Genomic DNA, 18,543 nt, shown 5'->3' on the forward strand with positions numbered 1-18,543 from the left:
ACACGCAGCCCGGCGGCAGACGCAGCCCGGCAGGTGTGCGCGCCGGGATCCAGGCCGGGGTGAGGCTGCTGAAGGCGTCCCGTTCTCGTGGGCCCGCACATGCTCCGCTCCCTTCAGGCGTTAGCCCCCTCCTCTTGAGGAGTGACCGAGGTACTACAGGCGTTTTGTCTAATTGCTGCAATCTAACGTACCGAGGGAAAACGAAGGCACTAAGCCCCCACCGAGGCCTTTTCCAAGTGTAGCTTGAACCTGAAGTAATTTTTTTCCTTTCTTGTGTAAAAAACCAAACTTTTCTGCACCTAGTTCCTTCATTACACCACTCAATGATATTTTCTGTAAAAGATACTCATCGTTTCCTCCTCTTTCTTTACTCTCACTCTCAAAATGAAACTCCGCTAGAGAGCAAAACCCCCAGACTGTGTGACTTTAAATTAATTGGCTATTCCAGCTCTGCTTGTTAGATCATTTATAATACATGTAGGTGAAAAAAAAGGATTTTGAGAAGCTGTTTTTTTGGAAGAGAACAAAAAAAATGGGAGTTGCATCAGCAGATTTTTGCCCCAGGATGAACAGTCACTAATAATAAGATCTTAACAGACAGCTACGTGCACTGCTGTGTAGTTTGACTCAGAAAGAATCCCATAAAAGGAGGACAACAGGATGTTCTTAAGATGGCAACAAACTGGTCTGGATGGACAGGGGATAGAATTAAAACATATTTCCATAAACACTGCAAATAATTATAAAGCAATAAAATTGATCAGATTTTTTTTAAGTATATATGAGATAGATACAATACTTGGTCTTGTTTTCCAGTGTACATCTTCCTTAACATATTGATTTAAAGTGTTTGAACAAAAACAATGTTAACCAAGGTACCAAGAATTGGAAACAAATTATTTTGCAAAGAATTGGATCATAATACATATTGCCATCTTTTTGTAGAACATATGTGTATTGTTACTTTTGATTTTTAGATTATGCTTCATTTTGGTTTTTTTTTATCTTCTTGGGATTATGTTGAATTTTTTTTTTGTTTGGTTTGTTTTTTTTTTTTTTCCCTGTGGAATTGGGGCTATAATCCAAAGTACAGACTTTTACATGATTTCACTTGATGGTTTGTTCTTATGCTAACTTGATTTGTTCCATATTATATAGTTATTACACAGAATAGTATGCAGGAAAACTATGAGGAGACAACACACAAATTTTGGCTTAAAAGCTTTTGAGTAAAATTCATAACCTTAAAGGTACTTCCGACTATGCCAGGGAAAAAGTTACCTGCTCTGTTTAAAAGTCTATGTAAATCAGTCACAAAGACTGACTTCTAGAAAAAAATAATAGCAAACTACATTCAGTGATACAACTCCTTACACTTTTGTATATCACTTGTATATTTTTGTTCCCCTCTCATCACTAGAAAAAGTGTTTTAGAGACTCTGAATCCTGGCTGTTCTTTTGCTTTTAGAATCCATAGGTCAACTCATTTCTGTTCATCTATCTATAAAGTACTTTCACATGCAGCTGCCATACCTTAAAATCATTATAGTACACGTGGTCAGCAGTTGCGCTAAAAAACCTCAGAGGTTGGTTGCTGAAAAAGTTTCACCATCAAAGCAATTGTGTAGGATAGTTGAAGAAGTCTAAAACACCCTTGAATAAAACCCTTCAGGTGCTTCTCTGGGGAGTTTTGTTCTTGTCCTTCAGTTTTATAGCCCAAGTGCATATCTTCTTGGCAGAGGCTAACTTAATGTCTTTTTTTTAACACTTGCAGAACATGACTGCTCCCTTTCTTTGTTCAATGTGCATTTCAGGATGTTTAATTTGTATTTTGTGAAAGCATGTGAATTGGCCAGCATATAAATTAAATGAGGATAAGCAGTTTTGTCACTGTAATAGCTCCTCTCATCCTCAAGATCTCCAAAGCATCCTCAGGTGAGTTCTGTATAGCATTACCTGCTTTCAAATCAGCAACTTGAAGTAGAGAGGAAGCAATAAGAAAAATAATATCACTGCTGATAATAACTCTTTTATATTTCCAATAGTAAGGACTTCCTAATAGCAGCCTTACTTATGAACTATTACCCTTCTAGTCATGCAGGTTTTAAAGGTTGCATTTTCCTGATTTCTGCTTGGAATCTCTCTTTGTACTAACAGAGTTCTTAAAGTCATCATTACCTTTCTGTATTGCTTCTCATGCATATCTTATAGGAGCGCACTGCTTAAAAACTGTGGGCTTGGAGAGTATCTGCAGTACTCAAGCCCTGTATTCAAGCCCTGCTGTTTCCAGCCTCTGCAATTGAAATAGTCACCGGACGCTCCAGAGATGCCATCTAGTGGAACAGCGCAGGCCGCGGGGCTGCTGTGGGACTTTGTGATTTATATTACACGGCAACAGTAATTTTAGTTCCAGAAAAAAGACATCGTCAGAGTCCATAGAATAAAGACGCATTTTACTGCTGGTCCCCCAAATCTCCCTAACTGTATAAATACTAATTTTTTTCTTCATATGTTGAAAACTAGTTTACATTTACACAGACCTCTAGTAATTATATGGGGGGGTTCAACCTCACAAAAAGCCCTTCACGCTTCAACAGATGTCTGCCTCTGGTGGTAGCTTTAAGAATTCTGAACTGACAAGAAGTATCAGAAAGATGGTGCTACTTACGTTTCAAAGTGTGAGGGATTACTTTCTTTTTTTCCAGAGAAAGTAATTAAATTGCTAAACTCAAACTAAATTTAATCAAGCTATTTTCTCTTTCCACTAGTGATAAGATCCCTGCAATATTAGCGTTACCAACAATACGCAGCAACTTGTTTCACATGTAACCACCAAGCTGATCTAACTGCTTACATGTGTTGACACCAGGCAGAATAAAACCTGCTTCTTTATGCAACATTACACAAGGTCAGAAAGAAAAACCTTTAACCTAATTAAACAAGATGTATGCAAATAAATCTTAACTAAAGAAGCACTGTTGTCACTCTGTGTATGTGCTTATAGACTTCATTTATTTTGCAGACTGGGATCTACATGTATTTCTCAAACCTATCTTTGCTCTGGGATTTGATCACAGGCTGGTTTCTTCTGGTAAACTGAACTTAATTATTTTTGAGAACAAAGCAGCTATGGCCAATATAGGACCTTACATTACACATTTAAGATACAAGCAAGTGGAGTTCACTAGTAGTCTACATCTTAAAGAGAAGCATTTTGAATAATAAATCTATATCCTTTGTTGTTGCTTCCTTTGTTGTTATCATCAATTCTCTACCATCCTTCCCACTCTGCTTTGTTTGATGTTGGCATGCCGTTCTTCTTGTTTTGATTTAGACTGTTAGTTAAGTAAAGACCCAAGCCATATCACTTATGTTTTGGGTTGGGTTTTTTCCCCCTCCAAAACCACATTCAGAAGTCAGGTACTTAAGACTGGTTTGGTTTTGAGCATTTATTAGGAAAAATCAGATCTTTAACACTGGCAATGTCAGACCATTTAGGTTAATGGGTACAGGGACTCAGTCCATGCAGCCATCACTGGGCAGGCAGATGCATCGTCTCCTGTATGTAGCTGTCTCTCCGTGTAGGAACCAGTACACATATTCAAGCTCTCTTGAAGACCTGTTTACATACTTGATTCTCACAACGAAGCTCCTACCAAAAAAAGGCAAAACAAAAGTATAGATGTATATAGTAATCAAATGAACTGCTTCTAAAAGTGAACCTAGATCCTTTGCCATGACTACTTACCACAATTCTGCTGACATGCTGATAGGTTATGCTTAACATTCTGAATTTAACTGTACAAGACATCAAAAGAGTGAAGTTGTTCCAGCTAAACCAAAATCAAATCAGCATATGCTCACTATGTACCACCCATTACAAATACTACAGAGCTAGAAGACAATTTGTGCATACCATGACCACACTATAGATCTTGTTTTTGTCATATAGAGACAGAATTAGTAGAAATCTGAAGAATATACCAGGTGGAGGTCATCTCCCTCAAGCCAGTGAGTCCAGCCTCTGTTCTTCTTCTCACCCGTCTGGACACAGACAAGTTTATCATTTTCCCAGGTAACTATGCTCTGTGAAAGAGGAAAAAAAAGTGTTTCTGAATATCTTTGTGTTAGTTTTGCAGTATACTCTTAAAAAATGTCCTTTTTTCCTGGATAAAAGGGGACCTAAATACTATTCCCGAGGGAAAGTGAAACTCATTGTAAGTCAGGCTCCTACCTCTATGTTGCATTACAAATAGTATTCTTGAAATAATTCCAGCTAAAGTAGCTGGATTCATCACAGCATCTTAATTTTGTCACAGCCTCTTGATTTTACACACTCAGTCTTACCTTGCATTTTCTGTTATCCAGGCCTTTATTATCTTCTTCAAACTCTTCTCCAATTTTGAATTGAAGCAAATAATCTCTGAATGTGCTAGTAGTGTGGATATAAAATGAATCACCATCTTGTTTGATCACTTTTTGAGGCTTCAGCATTTTTGCTATCTTGCGTGTTGCAAAGTCAATACCTTGGACAGGAGGCAAAAAGGTCAGCGTTGTGTTTATCACCAGCCATTTTGACAACAAGGACTTAACCTTTATTCTAGAAGATTTCTTAGATGGTTTTGACCTTACTGCTATGCAAGGTTTTGTTGGTGGTTTGGGTTTGGTTTTTTTAAAGCTGTATGTTACACAGACCCTGTCATGTTGTTGTACATTTTATTCTTTGGAAACCAGTTTACTCAATTGTTGCACAACTCCTATGCAAGATTTCTAGGACTTGAAGTCAGAAGAGTCCTTTTAGGAGTTAGGCAGAGTTGGTTTCCCTCACAAAGAACCCTAAGCTTCATCTCAGACTTACATACCCCCCACTCAGTTAGAGGGAATAATTAATGCCTGTTCTCATCCTTTGTCAGAGGAAAGGCATTATGAATTAAGAAGGAATCTTTGCACCCTATACCTTGAATAGGTTAAAATGAAGGCTAGTCCTAAAATTAGTTACTTGGGCTTGTTTTCAGGACATTCCACTTGCTGTTAACACTTTTTAAGTGCAACTAGAAAACATCACGTTTGTCAAAAGGTTTCCTAGTTACCTGTAATGGTCAGTCAGTTTTTACAAAATTCTGATGGTTTTAGTAATACTAAGCTTAAAGCAGTGCTTCTAGAGTTTTTTCTATTTCTCTAGTGAATACATGTTTCTTTAGAGGAACCGGCCATCTATATGACAGGCAACTGAATTACACTGCATCTCAATAGCATGCCCAGAGTTAGGTTTTCAGGAAGGGGGATGGGTACAATGGCGGGTTGTGAATTAATTAAATTTAGTTGTTTTCGTCACCTAGATTAAAACTATCATTTTATAGGACCACTAGAAGTTTCTCACTTCTCACAGGCTGAGGTTGTGATCTCCCTGACAGGGTGTGTTCAGCTACCATGTGTTGAACCATATGGCTCATTTTGCAGTCTGTGTTTGAAGCAGGACTTCATTACAGAAGTGCCAGAATCTGTCAGTCATGTTTTCACATGGTTACCAGTTTATTTTAGCATAGAGGGCTTGGAATTCAGTACTGGCAACAGCCATACCCATTAAGCCTTAACATGGTTATAAGAATATAGAAATACAAACTACATACAAATCTATTCTTTAGAGATAGATATTAAATTGAAGGAAGGGCTAAGCTTGAAATGGCCATGGCCTCATGCCTAACCCTCTAGTTACTCAGCTGATTGGATATTAGCCTCCTCACTCTACTTACTCTGGCAGAAAAGTTTCTCAGTCTGGCTCTACAGTATTGATTTCAGTCCATGTTTTGTTCAGTATACTGGCAACCAAGCAGGAGTAATTGAAGATAGGTTGTAAATCATCAACAAGATTCTTTGCCTTTTAAGTAAGTTCCCCCAATTACACACTGAAAACAAATTGCATTTTTCACAAGATTGGCTGTTATATTTCATTTTTTAAAGCCCTCTGTTTAGCTGGATAATGTTTGTTACCAAGGAGCAAACAGAAACTATTCCACTGGAAGACATTAATGCATTAAAAGTATATTACTTAATATTCAAACTGAGAAATAAATTCTCATTACGGGAGCCCCCTTTCTTTTTTTCTAATTGATAATACAGCAGGATTAGAAACAGACAATAGTTCTTTCCCTATGTTAAAGATACCAACTAGACAATTTAAGTAGGTCACCCAGCATAGATACAGCCAGAAAATTGATTTTATTCTAGTTGTGTATACAATAACCAACAAGGGACACGGCTGGTCATCAGTTTACACAAATCAAAAAGGCAGAAAGGTGTGGGGGAGGTAGGGAGAAGAGAAGGCAGCACACGAGCTTGCCTGCTGTCACAGTCTGTAATGAGTTTTGTAGAAGAAGGCTGATAAAGTACTGAGAACTTTCTTTAGTTCCCCATTGAAGCACTGTTAATCTTTCTCTCTAAAGATCTGAGCAAGGTAAGAGGTTAGCTTCAAGCACTCCAGAAAAGGGACAGTTAGAGAGACTTATCAACAAGTCACAGTAGTAAGAGAAGAATTTTGCAAGCTGTTTAAAGATAAACACTACCCTAAACAACTGCGTGGAAGTGGCAAATACCCAAGCACTTTTTTTGTTACTTAACATTTAATTAACCCTAGACATAGATTCTGTAAGTTTGTGCTCAAAAGTAAGAGAAATTGAGTGGGCAGGACATCTTCCCTGTCTCTGATGAAAGTTGTTCAAAAATTCTACTTTTAACAAGCATTAGGCTGAGATATTCCTGAAAGTTGCAATGACACTTGGGTGACAGCTTAAAATACAGTTAATGCTGTCTGTTAATAATCAAGAATCCTTCCATGGTATTTCAGAAGAAAAAAGCTTCAGCAATATCCAGGTTTTAGAAGAACTCAGACTCTTAAAATCCAGGAGGACCTTATAGGGTAAGGGAGGAAGGCTAGAATCAGGTATTTTCACCTACCTAAGGCCACCATATAACCTTCAAAGTTGTCATTGCTGATAAGGTTCCAGGTTCCACTGAAATCCACAGGCATTGCCAGACGGGGGAAGGAAGACACAGTCAACTTCTGACCAAACAGCAAAAATGAAGTAGTTTCCCAGCCAGACCTTATATAAGGAAGCCCGTGGGTGGGATTACATCCCAGAGCCTTTCTGACGGAGGGGAAGGGTACTATTGCTGAGCCTATAGGTGAGAGGGTATTTGTAGATCAGCCTCAGCTGCATTAGAGGCAAAAGTTCACAGTTTCTGAAATCTTTGTGTGGAGCAAATGTTAATAGCCCAAGAGTCACAATGCAAACCAAAAACTGGTTTAAACTGTTTGTGTCCATCTTGTATACTTTAAAGGGAATCATGGACAGATTTTGTCATTATTAAAGTTCCCTGCTTGCATATTAGATCTGTGGCTTTGTGATCTGAAATCCACCTATTTGTTGACAAGGTGATCTACCCACATGCTATATTTGAACAGACAGCGATTGACTGTTACACTCTGGATGGTATTGTATCAGCAAATTGTAAAGCAGTACCTATGACACAGTAATAGAAATATTATGTCTTGTTGGTTAATGTCTGGAGTGAATAGTAGGCAGCATCATTGCCTAGTGGTTATAACAAAAAAAGTGAAAGACAAATCTTGCTTGTAGATGTTATTCTCTGATGTGACTCTCAACACAGCTCTACTGTGCCACAGTTTACACCTATTTGTGTTCTGGTTTCTTTAATGCTGTTAGCTATATCCTAGATAAACGAACATATATATAAAAAATTATTTATTTTGTCAGATGCCTGACCAGCCAGAAAGTTTGTGTAACAGTTAGGCATGAGAGCAGATCCAGAGCCCTGAGCTCTGTTTCCAGTTCTGCAGCTCTGTATTAATCAGTTTTCCTAGATGGGAAAGAGGATGAATACCTGTTCTTGCAATCCACTTTCAACTCCTAAAAATAGCCAATAACAAATTCAAAAAGTACTCTCATGTATATAGAAGACATAGCTCCCTTTTTTCTTTTTATCCTTGACACATGCAGGAAAGGGAAGGTGATACAGAAGTTACTCCCCAGATGCTTTATTAGATGCTATACGTTGTGGCAGAGCATATAGGGAGTGCAGCGCAGGATGCAGCAGTTGAGCTGCAGTGTTGGACTTCATTTTCAGCAAACAAATGAAAGAAATCTCTTAAGTGATGGCACAGCTATGTGTTTTGAATAAAGAATGCTTGACTTCAAAGAGAAAGGATATATAAAGAATTTGGAGGTGAGATTTTAGTTCCTTCAGAAGGTATAAATTCTCCAACCTCTTGCAGTTCCTCCATCTGTGGTTACTTTTTGCAAACTATATACCTTATCGTTACAAGTTACCAAATGAGAAATACAAATTTAACAATCCTGAACAATGAGGCACTCTAGAATTGCTAAGTACAGGAGAGCTAGATAACTTCGTACCTCAGTTTCCTCATCGGTAAAATGGGGAAAGCAATAATTCCCCAAAGTCACACACGTTTTGAGCGTTAGCTTAACCCCACATTGTAAGTAGTCAGATGGGACGGTAATAAGCACCACAATGAAGGCTACATGAAAAGAAAAACCCCAAACTGATGAGCAAGGGAAATCTTAACTGTGTTGCTACCATATTAAAATGGGAATTTGGTATTCTGAATCTTGAATGAGGAAACTCACCTGTAGTGTTATCTATTTACTGACTTGGGTAAGCTGAATAAAAAGATAGTATTTTCTAAAGAAAATGAAGTTTCCCTGAACTTTAGCTACATTTTTGGAGCTGACAGTTTGACCTATATGACTCACAGAATCATGTGAGTAGGAAATTAGGACATGTTTCCTGTTTGCACATGGATATTGTTCTTTAGCCTATACTAAATTAGGAATGGCACAGAAAAATGCAAATCAGTGTTTCCTCTGGACTCAAATAGTAACATTTGACCCATAATTTGCTATTACGAGGTTATGATAGTAAAGCACTGTTGCAATACTACTGACTCTTCCAAGTAAAGAGAAGACAGTACTTGGATAAAACATGTGTAAAAGCCTGGATATGACATTTTAGTTGAAAATTAAAATTATGCAGATTGGGTGGGATGTGGTGCTTCTTTCTGTAAACCAGTACTTCATCTCAAAGTAAGCCCTATAAAGGGTACTAGGGTTACTATTTCAAGGCTCAGCCAAAGAATTGCCTGTGGAACTTTTTGTAAGAACTACCCAGTGCCCTGGCCACACCCTACGATGGTTCATTTCTTTCTCCCTTGAAAATTCCCCATTTTCTTTAGAAAGAATTTTTTTCCATTTCCATCTTAATTGTTGTGAAGTGTTGAGCATCTAACACATTCCACTGAGGATGTGGGCTCATTACAGAAGTAGATAAAGTGGTTCCTGCTGCTGTTGCAGTATTCATAAAATACTTTGATTCTGAACTACGCATGTGGTGTAAGGGCCCTGTGTTCTCTTAATAGAGCAGAATCAAATGCAGTGATGTAAAAAAAAAAAAAAAAAGTGTCGTTTTTGTTTGTAGAACATCTGTGAATGCATTATAACTCTTTTATAAAGAAGTTCAGTGAACTGCATTATTCACAACCCATACATTTTCAATTATATAGATTCTCTTTTAGATCTAGTCCACTCTTGAAAGTTGTACCTGGCTAACATTTTTGAATATGCCCCATCACTGACTCTGGTGCTGATAATTGTAACTGATTGGAACCACAGATTGTCAGTGTGTGGTTATTTCTAGTGTTGTAACAGGCAGGTTTCTGGATTCAACTAGTAAAACAAAAGATCCATATTCAGCAGTCAGTGTAATTTTTGAACAATGTTCTAGTTTGTGTAGACGGAATTGTACTGATACTATTCTACCTCTTTAAAAATGATGCAGTCATCAGATTTGGTTAATTACAGGATGACTAAAATTAGCATATTACATGCAATTTATTTTATTGGGAGCCTCATCACACATAACTACATTAAAATCCAGTGAAATATAACCAAAGCTTTACAAAGCATCCTACTGAATTTGCAGTTTCTCTAGAAGTACAAAGTGCACCAACATACACTAGCGTTGTTATTTAGAAGAATAAACCTAAAGTGCAGTTTTACTCTGAAAAGTGACCACATAAATAGGGTGTTTTTCCATTAGAAACATTTGCTCTGTTTATTCAGAAGCACACTGGTTAGCTTGAGTGTCAAAAATAAATCTTTCTTGTCCTCTGTTCTTGTCAGTCGTAAAGACAGCAAGCAAAAGAGAAAAGTAGCTCTTGTCGTTTCCTACGCACCATCGATAATACAGTTATCTTCAATCAGTTACGGCAGTTTGACTGCTAAGGTGTCACAGGGGGCATAATTTATCCTTTGGTACCTTTAGTGCTAGTGATGATAAATGAACCCAGCCTCATTATCAAAGCACAGTGTAAGCTTGCCTGAGCTCTAGGGGGAAAATGGCAGACAGCACAGCTGATGCAAGAATCACCAAGAAAAAAAACTAAGAAACCTTGATGCTACTTTCTGTCACAGTGCAGTTACAGATGCACTTCTAAGTTGCGACTTGATTTTATTGTACAAACCTCCTTGTAGATTCTCTGTAGACAGCCACCTTTACAGGCTGAAACTAGTAGAACACAGATGTTCTAGTGTATGGGAATTGCAGAATTTCACAGGGGTTCCAAGTTTGCATGCCGCTGCAGGTTATAGGTTTTCCCAATAGTGTCTCAACTCCACTGCTGGGTTTTACAGGAGCCTTGCAGGCCCTAGGGCCACCCATGTGGTGTATTTGGCTTCTGGCTTCCAGACTCCCCCCAAGCTCCAAGGGAAGCCTATACCTCTGCCTCAGCTCTCTGGGGATCTCCTGTGCAGGGAAGGAGGGTGATGGGTCATCACAGTTATGATCCTGGAACATGTCCCTGGTTCTAGACTTGCCCGACACCATCTAGGCTTCCTGCCCCAAGAGTCTCACGTTCTGCTAGATTTGTTGATCTGAAAAATGTGAGTAGAGTCATCTTGTGGAGACAGTATGAAAAAGCTGTTGACCCATCAGTTAGCGTCTTGGAAACCTTGACATTTTTAATAAGGCACATAATCCAAACAAAAATGGGAGGACAGCAAATAGTAGAATTCTATCACCATGACATTCACAGTGCCTCTCTAGTTTATATTCACATAATACAGGCAATATACTGTTAGATTCAAAACAAGATTTCTAGCAAAGAAAAACATTTCACTTGTGTCCAGTCTTAACATTCTACCAATTCCTCTCAACTCCAGTTACAGAAAACAATTCTGGCTATGTACATTGGGCTCAAAAGTAAAAGCTTATTTATTACTGGAAATAAAGGGACAACTGTCTGAGCATCAGTGCAATGACACTATTATTAATTTCTATCCATTAAATCAATGGATTTAAATGCAGTTTCTGAAGTAAGTCTGTCTTTCTATGAGAAACAGTGCTGAGCTTAATGTACAGCTCTAGAAACATGAATGGAAAAGTAAAGCACAAGGCATTTCTGGGAGCACAATGCATGACAGCAGACAAACAGGCTGCATATCTGAAAGGCAGGCAGCTCACAGCATGGTATATCTAGCACCGCTTCAGCCAGGAGTAAATTTTTCACTTTCAGAAAAGAGCTAAATATGAGGCATGCCACATGTTGGCAATTTTTTAAAAAATTGCTTATATAGATTCACTATCAATAAGTAGTACATTTTGAAATTAAATGGCCCTGTCCATTTAAGACACTGTAAGTTATTAAAAATAGGTGTATTTTATAAATAGCAGTCAGAGCAGTCTGACTTAAAACTAATCAGAATGTTTTCATTTGTTTTGTTCATTAATTTGTATTTTCATATGCAAGTCTGAATTCTTATACTTAGTTCACTGCACTATGACAAAATTTGACAAAAACATGAAAATCTTACTCTTGGATTTGAAAGAGATTGTGTAGGTCCAATTATTGAGTGCGCCAAACCTCAAAACCAAACTACATATGTACTAAAGCCACGGAAGTAGCCCACTATTTACTTTAAAAAATCAAACAAAAAAAACAATCCCTAAAAACACATTTTCCTGTACTGAACTGTAGCTTTTTTCACAGCAGAAAGTAAATTAGATGTATAGTGCCTGTTAGTTCTTGGAATCACTTGCATGTTTCTGTAAGGGAGCCAAGACAACCCCAGCATTCCTGTCTTCACTCTCTGGACTATATAGATTATTTTTTTCTATATATGCTTGAACTGCATCAGGCACTAGGTAACGAATGCTCTGGCCCCTCCGCAGTGCTCTCCTAATCTTTGTGGAAGAAATGTCATTTGTGATCCATTCTTCCACAAGGTGAATGTTATTCTTATGCCTCCACAAAATATCAGATTCATAGATGAATTTCTGAACGCTGTTTCCAACCCTACTGATGCACACAAGGCCATGATTTTCCACAATTTCAGTGATGTCCTCCATCTTCCACAGATTGGGGATCCCAAAAGATTCCAGAATGTCACTTCCACAAAGCAGTTTAACCTGTGGGACACCTTAAAAAGAAAAGTAAGTGAGAAACAGGGCTCAGTTTAGGCCACCAGATTTTAGCTAACTTGAGGGGAATGTTTAATTTCTAGGCTACTTCTCTGTACCTTTGGTTAACATGCAACAATGGAATGAAATTCAAAAACATTCAGAGTATATAGTTTATAATTAATAGCCTCAATACAGGATTTTTCTGAAAAAAAGGTTATGGGAGTCCTTTCGTTCAAACGGACTGGAAAATAAATTCTAATATGGTCATTTAGCCTTGGGGTGAATCAATCACTGTGAGGATCAAAGTAAAAGAAAATATAGAGAAAATTCCCAAACAGCTAAGTATGAAAGGCTAGTGTAATGCTGTTAAAACTTTATCTGGCAGAAGAGGAGCTAGCTTTTACAGGACAGGGTGCAGAGGGGATTATGTACAAAGAAAGAAAATATGACTGAAAAAAAACCCCACAGACTGTGTGACCTGACTTCAGGGGACTCTCTTCCATACTATGTTTTATAGGGAATCTAGAGAAGCATGCACACAATAACCACCTTAAAGTAATGGAAGCAAAATTGAGAGGGCTACAGATTTGCAGCTTCCAGTAATGTCCCAGGGTGGTAGGAATGTAGTAAAACATCTCTCAACACAATATGAAAACAGCCTGCCTGATGCTGTTGCATCTTTGAAGACGTTTTACTTTAAAACACTATCAATTAAACAGTAGTTTGGAAAGGTTCACGGGAAGAAGTCAGGCAGAAGTCAAGATCTGCTAATATAAAGGATTAAGATGGTCACTACACAAAGCTATGCAAATTTATATAAATACATATAACTGTATGTGTTAAGCAAAAGAATTAAAATTAAGATCTAAAAGCAATATGCAAAATAAACGCTACATAAAATTACAAAGCCAGGCTACATCTGTTTTATGAAGTTTTATATTACAATTTAAAATGATCCTGTACCCAGCTACATTTTGAATTTCAGGACTTAATCCTGTCCTTTCTTTCTTCAGCAATTTATAATGGGATCCCAAATTCTGAGCTGTAACGACCATTTAGCAAAGTTCTGTAGGTAAAATGGATAGCTCAGACCTTTCTCAGTTAAAGTTTGCATTATCTTGAGTATTTTTTTTTTAATATATATTTTACCCTTACAGTCATCTTGTTACAAAGCCTACTCCTTTATGCTGTGCGATCTAAGGAAATACTTATTTGGTGAAATCAGAACCAAGAACTAGCATAAAATCAATTACTCATCAGTGCAATTCCCTTGAAATAGCAAGTACATTTAAGTATTTAATTTGCAAACAGACTTAACTTTTTATATCTGGACTCTGATTTTTCTTTTTAACGGGATCATGCCTATTTGGTTCCTGTTTCCTCTTCCGTCCTGGCTTTGTTAAAGGTATAGCATTCTGCAGACTATTAGTGGGCTCAGGAGATGAAAGCTTTTGATGATGGTACCTGCAAAACAGATGTACTTTAGGTATTTTAAAGATGTAGGAGAATATAAGGAAAAGTATGGCCTACTAAATAATCTATCACCAATTCCTCCTGCAGTACTTTCACATACAACCCATCTGAGAACTGATCTGCTGGAACAGGGACTTGTGAGAGCTGGGTCATAAGATGGTGAAAGCACAAAGATTTCACAGCAACACCTACAAGGTTGGTTTGTTTCTTTTTTAATAAAAATTCGTTTTACAAAGGAGAACCTCAGTGAAGTAGCAGTGACTGTAAGAGTAAAAAAGTAAAACTTAAGATACTCCTTCAGAAAATTCTCATGGAAGCCTTTAAACACACAAATGGGCAGCACAGCACAATCAGAATCAAATGAAGGAAGCTTGTGTAGCGTATGTCTACCCTGTTCTAGTCTCTTGTCCTTTCTCACTAATACCTTCTCAGCACAAAAACTGAACAAAGCCTAAGAAACAATATATCTTAAAAACTGTTCACAGGCTCATTTTTTTGTATGTTTAGGACTAATGGTACAATCCTTCCTTTACAATGCTCACATAAATAGAACTTCTGAATTCACTGAGTCTATTCATATGATTTGGAGTTAGCCTGCTAAGTATTCTAACTTGTTAGAGCTATCACAATTCCTTATCCTTCTATATGTTCTTGAGATTTTTTAAGGTTTGGCTGAAGAATACCTTAAAACTTTTAGTGTTTCCAACCACTCACTCTGGCTGCTTTCCCAATCATCAACTTCCACCCAATCTGAGTTTTTTGTAGCTAGTTTTGCCATAGTTACTCGGTGATTCGCACTGATCAGACCTTTCTTCTTATATGCATCACCTACTGGTGAAATTATTCCTTTGATTACTTTGTATTTTCCTGTGGAAAAAAACATATCACACAAGAACGTGAAAAGCAGTTGAGCAGATGTTACTTCCACCGTATTGTATTTAAACTCTTACATAACTATTACTCAGTGCAATCTCTACGAACACCAGTGCCAGCTCTGATAGCCAGCCCAGTGGAAAAGTACTGTACGCTTCTGCCATTGTGCAAGGCAGCACAGTTAAAGATTTAGTAAGATATATTACAAATATATTTTTCTATAAAGAAAAACTGTAAAATTCATGCTTTAGCTCATTAAAATTAGTAATAAGCAACACATATGTGACTTTTCTCTCATGTATTTGACCTACATGATTCTGTATGATACATACACACATACTAACGTCAATACGTAATTAATATTTCCAAAATATTTGTCACTGTCAAAACAGGCATTCATATACACAAAGGAGTCACCTTAACATTGTGTCTAGTTATCAGAGCTGTTCCAAACGATACAAATTACCATCCTACCTGTTTCATGTAAGTAGTCTCTAGCCAGCTCAAACAGTCTTAGGTGCATGTTGGTAATGGGATTGAAGGACCCACAGGCCAGCAGTACGACTTCAGTCTTCTTGTCTGGATCTTCCGTAGCCATTCCTCGCAGCTACAGAGCCAAGTGGAGACTGTTGGTGCTAGTTACCAGCCTCTACAAGAAGAGACAAGATGAAAAAGTAGTTATTTGTGCTGCCAATAAGCGTATTTCAAGATCAAATTGAACACTGTGTTTTTCTTCTGTCAACATTTGGCCTGTGATTGTTCATGTGATATTCCATTATCCATTTTTAAAAAGATTAAAATGACGCTTCTGGTTCTTTCTGGTTATCCCTGGATAGAGGTACAATGCAAGGAGCCCGGACAACAGGATAGCAGAAAAGGAGGATAATTCTGTTGCAGAAAGGAGGATAATTCTTCTGTGAGGCTTCAGAAATCAAGGATGTAGAGAAATCAAGGATGTAGAGAAAAGTGAGTGTGCTGGGGAGAAGACATATGTAAAAGACAAGTGAACCCAAATTTGCCTTGCTCATGTATTATCAAAGCAGTTGCAATTCCCTCCTATATGCAAGAGGAAACATCTTTAAAAATTAAATCACTGAAAACAGGCTCCGTGCCTAAAGAGGACAGTGTATTGTCCACTCTGATGAAAAGCAGCTCATGGAGAAAAAATACTTGATTGGCAGGACAAACTTTATTAGAACTTCACAGTCTTTTTAAGATGCCAATGCCAATCAACTGCCAAGAGACATCTGCAGGGAACTTTTTTATAAGTAACTTACTTACCTCTACTGCTTACAGGGGGAATATAAAATCCTATGACAGTTCCCAGTGCTGCTACTCTAAATTGCAGTGAGTCTTTCCAGCAAAATCTATAAAACTAACATTGTATTGTATTAAATACTGGAGGAGGAGGGTTAACATTTCTTTGTTCAGGATTTCTATTTTACATGCTCTTGGTATGTGGGAAGAGAGTACTATGGACTAAATACAAAAACAACCAATCAGCTTTGTGTTGCAGAAACTAAGTGGTAGGTGTACCAGTGGAACAGATGACAGAATAGTGAATTTAAAAAAATTTAGCTAAAGCTGCAATTAAATATCTTTTTTTTTCTCCTTTTTTAAAATACAACATCACTGTTCCAATTTTGAACTTCACTTTCAGAAAGCTGCTTAAGGAGAGGTGAAAATAAGGAAATCTCACTATTTTTCATTTCTCCTCACGTGCTACAGGGATTTTTGTTTCTCAGTATTTTCTTTCATGAGAATATTCTGGCTTGCCAAAATGGTTTCCCCTAGCCTGGCCCTTAACAAATGAAAACTGGAATATGTTATGGGCCATTCTCCCACTGTTGCTGTTTGTGAGATGTCTGAGACATCTGTGTTGAGCACTGAATAATCTGCCATTGTTTCTACAGCAACATCACTGCCTGGAAAAATACCACAAGGTCACCCTCAGATTTTGTCTTCTTTACAAAGAAGCTGAGTGATGCCTGCAGCCCTTACAGTGCTGAGATACCATCACAGCTAAATTTTGTAACAGCAGGTATGTACTAAAATCAAATAACCCTTGAATAAAAGGAAGCCTTGCAAAGCTTCACATTTTGCAAGTGTTAGTACTTCTCTGTGCTTTCAAGACCTTCACAAACTTTTAAAATATTCTTTATTACTGTGGAGTAGTTCAGCATTTGAAGGGTTTGGTGTTACTTGGAATGCAGTCTTCACAGGGGCATCAGCTAGAAGAGTTACTATGGGAACCGGCAAGGAAAGGAGTTAGGCTTGTCTTTGTAATGCATAAAGCCCTACTTTCTACAGAAAGTGACTCATGCTGCAAATTTGAAAAGGGTTGATTTTCTCTAAAAAAAAAGGGGGGGGGCAAAAGTAATAGAAAATTTAAAAATGAAAATATATAGTGCCTTTTCTGGAGTTAGTCAAATGTCCTTGTGCATGCTGCTAGCTAATTTTACCATCTTCAGAAACAGGCAATTATTGCATCATAAACTCACCTTGTAACGCTTCATATCTGCATAGAAATTGAGAATATAAATGTAATTTAGTAAGTAAGCACATACCCTCAGTCTCCTAATTTGCATTGACATCCTCTGTCTAGCACTTGTTTTCACAGAAAACAGCTGCATGGTTGATGAGGAGAGCAAAGCAAATGACAAGGAGGTATCATCCCACGATTACCTTCACTCTTATGTCATCCTTGTCACCAGCACAGCACCGTCAGAGCTGGGATCTGCTTTGTATGAAATGACCTTCACATAGCTCTAACGTTTTTGGGAAACCTATGCAATTTGGACATCTCAGGAAAGGAAAAAAAAAAAGACTAAGTTCCAGTGATTATTAAAGCCCAGCCACTGCCTGAGCTGTATATGGACCTGTGCCTGTTCTTATTGTCTGAAAACATAGGGAGTTCCGATGAATTACATATAATTTGGCACCGCTTGACACAATTCTAATTACTGCAGTTTGACCATAAGGTCCAAACTACCAGCCCAGCTCCTGCTATACAGACGTGAAGATCTATATGCAGGTGTTTAGTTTCACAAAACTGAGAACAGTCGTAAAATAATGATATCTTATGCCAAATACTAAATTAAGTAAAACCTTTCTAAGGAGCCTTAAAATGGGGAAACAAAGTAAAATGGCCTTCACTCAGATTTTCCATTAAGTGCAGGACATCCTGGATTGTTCTCCCTTCTTCAGAAGGAAAAATGAGGCACCCCATGATGTATTCCTTTAGAAATATGCTCATATATAATTTCATCAGGTTTATATATAATCTGACCAATACTTAGCGTGTACTACTTGCAATCCTACTAGTGCTTAGCTGAACTGGACACATATTTGCCCTAAAACCCCTCAAAGGATGCCCAAAGTAGATTTGGAGATGGTTCTGAAAACCAACCTGCTCGCTTCTGTGGATAAGCAGGTAACTGTGCGTGTGCTTTGGTGAATCGCATGTATATACTAGAGGTAAGTATTTATTAACCATGCTTCGGCACCTGGAGCGCATAAAGCCATTAAGCACTAAGCGTACGGCGTGCGGGCAGCGGCTGGGCGCTCCGCATGCTGAGCGCTCCAGTTTTCCGTCCGTTTCTGCCATCTCCTCCCCACAGCTGCACGCCGCCACAGGCCTGCACGCTGCCGCGGCCCCGCACGCACGGGGCGCAGGATCAGGCCCCGACCCAGCGAGTTCCC

General features: G+C 38.1%; 4 protein-coding genes across 6 annotated transcripts in view; 1 reads left to right on the forward strand and 3 right to left on the reverse strand.

The window, feature by feature from the left end:
- The window catches only part of UBE4B (ubiquitination factor E4B), a 41,972-nt gene extending 39,770 nt beyond the window's left edge, over positions 1-2,202 (reverse strand). Inside the window, exon 1 of the mRNA XM_026862939.1 lies at positions 2,179-2,202. Coding sequence (XP_026718740.1) covers positions 2,179-2,202 — 24 coding nt within the window. The remainder of the gene's footprint in view (positions 1-2,178) is intronic.
- Positions 12-18,543, forward strand: part of LZIC (leucine zipper and CTNNBIP1 domain containing) — a 27,238-nt gene continuing 8,706 nt past the window's right edge. Inside the window, exons 1-4 of one of the 2 annotated variants that reach the window (XM_026862849.1) lie at positions 12-33; positions 1,775-1,935; positions 3,023-3,091; positions 14,056-14,163. The gene's annotated coding sequence lies outside the window, so the exon portion shown is untranslated. The remainder of the gene's footprint in view (positions 34-1,774; positions 1,936-3,022; positions 3,092-14,055; positions 14,164-18,543) is intronic. The other variant, XM_026862851.1, reaches the window with a different exon arrangement.
- Positions 3,435-7,086, reverse strand: RBP7 (retinol binding protein 7). The gene is made up of 4 exons (XM_026862853.1): positions 6,955-7,086; positions 4,348-4,526; positions 3,985-4,086; positions 3,435-3,652 (listed from the first exon to the last, which is right to left on the reverse strand). The coding sequence occupies exons 1-4, from the start codon at positions 7,025-7,027 to the stop codon at positions 3,602-3,604; spliced, it is 405 nt and encodes a 134-aa protein (XP_026718654.1). The 5' UTR covers positions 7,028-7,086; the 3' UTR covers positions 3,435-3,601.
- NMNAT1 (nicotinamide nucleotide adenylyltransferase 1) overlaps positions 9,908-18,543 on the reverse strand; it is a 9,914-nt gene continuing 1,278 nt past the window's right edge. The window contains exons 1-5 of one of the 2 annotated variants that reach the window (XM_026862848.1): positions 17,527-17,800; positions 15,316-15,490; positions 14,652-14,835; positions 13,814-13,959; positions 9,908-12,512 (exon numbers count right to left, since the gene is read on the reverse strand). In XM_026862848.1, coding sequence (XP_026718649.1) covers positions 12,112-12,512; positions 13,814-13,959; positions 14,652-14,835; positions 15,316-15,439 — 855 coding nt within the window. In that variant the 5' untranslated portion in view covers positions 15,440-15,490; positions 17,527-17,800 and the 3' untranslated portion in view covers positions 9,908-12,111. Of the gene's footprint in view, positions 12,513-13,813; positions 13,960-14,651; positions 14,836-15,315; positions 15,491-17,526; positions 17,801-18,543 lie in introns of those variants that run through there. The other variant, XM_026862847.1, reaches the window with a different exon arrangement.

The sequence above is a fragment of the Athene cunicularia genome (assembly GCF_003259725.1).
Source record: "Athene cunicularia isolate RWA chromosome 21 unlocalized genomic scaffold, athCun1 chr21_part1, whole genome shotgun sequence".
Classification (NCBI taxonomy): domain Eukaryota; kingdom Metazoa; phylum Chordata; class Aves; order Strigiformes; family Strigidae; genus Athene; species Athene cunicularia.

Excerpts from the sequence above, each read along its gene's own strand:
- RBP7 (XM_026862853.1), bottom strand. The coding sequence starts at position 7,027 with ATGCCTGTGGATTTCAGTGGAACCTGGAACCTTATCAGCAATGACAAC. Across the intron at positions 4,527-6,954 it reads AGGTTATATGGTGGCCTTAG|GTATTGACTTTGCAACACGC; the intron begins GTAGGTGAAAAT and ends CTCCTGTCCAAG. Across the intron at positions 3,653-3,984 it reads AGGGAGATGACCTCCACCTG|GAGCTTCGTTGTGAGAATCA; the intron begins GTATATTCTTCA and ends TTTTTTTGGTAG.